Source organism: Pteropus vampyrus, unplaced genomic scaffold (genome assembly GCF_000151845.1).
Source record: "Pteropus vampyrus isolate Shadow unplaced genomic scaffold, Pvam_2.0 Scaffold105, whole genome shotgun sequence".
Lineage (NCBI taxonomy): Eukaryota > Metazoa > Chordata > Mammalia > Chiroptera > Pteropodidae > Pteropus > Pteropus vampyrus.
The window spans coordinates 1754968-1758898 of record NW_011888886.1 but is presented as its reverse complement, the minus strand read 5'-3'; the positions used below and the strand labels follow the sequence as shown (position 1 = coordinate 1758898).

Below are 3931 nucleotides of genomic sequence, written 5' to 3'. Positions count from 1 at the left end.
GTGTGTATGAGAGAGAGAAATGGTTACTAATATTTTAGAAATGAATCTTCTTGAAAGCCTTTAATGAAATGGCCGATTTCCTTCTCTTTCTGAACTTGGGAAAAACATTCCAGTTTCAAGTAGGCCTGGTTATTGCCCATTAAAAAAATATCCCTTTATTAGCATCCTCAGGTATTGCTTTGCTCCATGCATAACATACTTTTCATTTTTCTTTCTAAAAGAATCTGAAATAGGTTAAAATTTCTAAACTAAAACCTTGGAAACTACAGTCCTTGGTACATGACTTTGTGTATAGTCACATTCCAGTAAGTGGAGTCTGTTGTCTAATAGAGATTTGTGGATTGACTCATTCTTCTTGAACTGTTAGCTTCACAGATTCCCTGGCCAAAAAGTATACAGATGTAGAAATAACTAGCATTTTTGGAAATAGGGTGATGAGGGCTCTATACATTTACAAGGACTGGTGGGATTGGGACAGGACAAAAAAATGCCTAATGAGAGAAATAAAGCTAGGATGATGATGAAAGAAAAAATGAGAACTCAGCCAGAACCAAACAGCTCTTTCTCTGTTCATTTAGAATACTTTTGTAGGTCTGGTAGTTAACTCTAGAACCATATGTGGCTACGCATGTTTAATAATTATAAATATTTAACCTTGATAATTAATTTTACTCAAGTTCACTTGTAGTACGAATCTAAATTGTGAATAATTCATTCTACAGCATGGGATCACCAAATCTCAAGTAATCCCTTATATTTATTTAATTTTAAATTAAAAGAACCACCTCAGCTGTTAAGTAATAGAACCTGGAATCCAGGTTCCTACTACTTGTTCATGTAGTTTTTAAAAGGGCGATAGCGGCTGTGTAACAAATTGCTCCTGATGTAAGAGCTTAAAGCCATGCACGCTTATTCTCTCCCACAGTTTGAGGGTCAAGAATGTGGGAATGATTGAGTTGGGTCATTCTGGCCCGGGGTCTAACGAGGTTGTAGTTGAGCTATTGGGTGGGGTGACTGGTCAAAACTTGCCTGGTACTGTAGGACCCACTTTGAATCTCCCTCATATATAGTTTTTGGCATGTCTCAGTTCCTTGAGGGCTTTGGCTGGTGGCCTCTGTTCCTATGGGCCTCTCCATAGGCTTCCTGAATGTTCTTATATGACATTCCTCCAGAGAGTGATTTGAGTGAGCAAGCAAGCGAGTACCCAAGGTGGAAGATGCATGGTCTCTCACAACCTAACCTTGGCGGTGAAATGCCACCACTCTGCCATATGCTATTAGTCACACAGAACAACTGTGGTCCATTTTGGAAGGTGACTGACCCTACAAGGGTGTATCAGGAAGCAGGATCAATGGGGGCCATCCAGGAGGCTAGCTACCACAGTGGCAATCTAATCTCACGTATTTATATTCCATTAGGTCAGCTTTAAAGAATGACATAACAGTTTTAATTTTAAATGTCAGTATTTACATTACGCTGGAAATTTCAGTCTTTGCAACTAGTTACATTTATGATGAAAACAAATTTTAATGTAGGGGCCACATATTTTTTAAAAATTCTTTTGGGTGTAAAAGAATAAAAGTTTGAAGACCAATGGCTCACATTACTGGTTGCTCTAACATGTCCTTCTTATATTCCTCTGGCTCTTTATCTCCCCTCACATGGTGCTCTTTTATCTTAAAGGTATGGACAATTGATTAGTGAAAGATAAACCTCAAATTGGAAATCATAACTTGGGTCCAGAATCGTGAATGGGAAGTATTACTTGAAATCTAGACTGTCCCTGGAAATCTAGGGCTTCTGGACATGAATAAATGGATCAGGTTTACTTTTTTAAAATTGGCATTTATGAAACGGACAGCTAAGTGCCTTCTATGAAGAAGGCACTGTAGAACTGTGGGAGGACACTAAAAGATGATCTAGGATCTACTAAAGTTATAAGCTGGAGATACAGTGCTTGATGCTCAGAAAATGACATTTTTATTGTATTAAGAATTGTACAGAACTGTTACGTTTTTATGGAAGAATTTTTAAAAATCATATACAATTTGCAGAGGTAAAATTGGGCTTACATTTTGATTAGGTATGCCATTAATGTGTACGTTTAATACCTCAAATGAACAGACCAGGTTCAGTTAAGCCAAAATGCACAAAGCCAGTCATTATGGATAACTGTCAGAAAAGATGCTGAGATTGTACCGAGGCATACAACGAACTTAAACTGAACCATAGTTTGAGTATTTTATTAGGAACTAGCCTTGAAATTTGACCAGGTAGCGCTAGTATTTTATTCCTAGCAATTTACCATTTCATGTTGAATAGACTGTCTCACTCGCTCTTAAGTGGAAAATGTGTTATGTCCTACGTGCATAAATTTTAGTTGAATCAAAATAATATATACCCAACGTTATTAGAATGTTTTATTCAGTACAATAAACACTGAACTACACAGCTAAAATTATGCGGATTGCAGAACAAAACAAACTGCCTTGGTGAATTTGCAGTCTAAGCTAAAGTGATCAGGCAGAGTTGAATTAAAGTTAGTTGGAAGATTCCAGCTCCTGTATTCACATAGAGTTAGGTCTAGGATTCTAGTTTCTGGAAGTGCTTGCAGACCCTCAACCTACGGCGGGGCCAACAAAAAAAGTGCAGTAAGGAATGAAGCTCGTTTACTTCCCTCCACAAAGCCTTTTCGTAGCTGGTGGTCCGAGGCTGGCTGCGGAAAGCCAAGCACGACATCGTTTTTGCGTCTGGCCACAGGCTTCTCCGGGAACACGTGCTTCTCGGGGTACAGACGCAGCGCCTCCTCCCGGAAACCCGTCCTACGTCCTCGGCACTTTGTTAGTTGTTGGGTCCTCAGCCAAAGCACACCGGGCCAGACACGCCTCCTCGTCCGCCCTGGACCCCACGGCGGTTTCTATGGCTCGTTTAGTAAAACTGTTAACAGGGACCCTAACCAGATAGGGGACCAAACGAGGGAGAAAGCCAGACGTGCCCGAGGGCCTGTTCACGAGATCCAGCCTCCCTCGCAGCGGTCACCCCGGGACAAAGGCGAGGCGGGGCTGGGTCGAATCAGGACGTCGCGAGCCGCGTCCGGATAGGCGCCTGCAGAGTCCGGAAGCGGCGGAAGGGGGCGGGCGGAGGGGCGGGGCGAGCGAGGGCCTCCCGGCATGCCGCGCGGCGCTCGGCTTCCGGCTGTGGGCAGGGCGGGCGTCGGTGACGGCCGGAAGTGGGCTGAGCCGGTCTCTTGAAACGCTGCCTGCACTTCCGGGGCCTCGAGCCCGGCCCTAGTCTTCCCGTAGGCGGCGCGGGAGGGAAAAGGGTTTTGAGGGGCCGGGCAGATCCCTTCCTCCCCCAATGTGAGTAGTGTCCCAAACCTCCGTCAGGCGAAGGCTGCCCAGAGAGGTGGAGCCGGTGGCCGGGCCGGGAACATGAGGCAGTGTCTCCTCTTCCTGACCAGCTTGGTTCCTTTCGTGCTGGCGCCGCGACCTCCGGACGAGCCGGGCTTCAGCTCCCCCCAGCGACTCGGTAAAGACCCAGTGGGTTGGCTTAGGCCGGCGCCGGGCGTCTGGAGCGCGCTGCTTCTAGGAAAGAGCCGCGGAGCAGGGTCAGGTGTTTGGGGGCGGGGTGTGGGACGACTGTGGCGCGTCCCGAAGTTTTCAGTGTATGAAGGGGGTGTGGCACTCGGAGTTTAGGGACTGGATGGAGACGGACTTGTTTCTGAATGGGAAAGGGATACTGGAGGGGGCCCCCGGTGGTAACCGGGGGCCTGGGAGTGGCCTGCTCCCTGGGTCTGTGTTCCAGAAAGAGGTAAATGGTCGTGGGGGGGGGGTGCTGGCTCGTGTTGGAAAGGGAGACGTGGTGCATGTCCCTGCCCCACTGAGGTGCTCCTGCCCACGGCAGGACTCGCGGGGAGGATAGTAGAGCCCAC

At 46.5% G+C, this 3931-nt stretch overlaps 1 protein-coding gene across 1 annotated transcript in view; it reads left to right on the top strand.

The window, feature by feature from the left end:
- Positions 1–3243: 3243 nt before the first annotated feature.
- Positions 3244–3931, top strand: part of ADAM17 (ADAM metallopeptidase domain 17) — a 39664-nt gene continuing 38976 nt past the window's right edge. Inside the window, exon 1 of the mRNA XM_011365116.2 lies at positions 3244–3528. Coding sequence (XP_011363418.1) covers positions 3432–3528 — 97 coding nt within the window. The 5' untranslated portion in view covers positions 3244–3431. The remainder of the gene's footprint in view (positions 3529–3931) is intronic.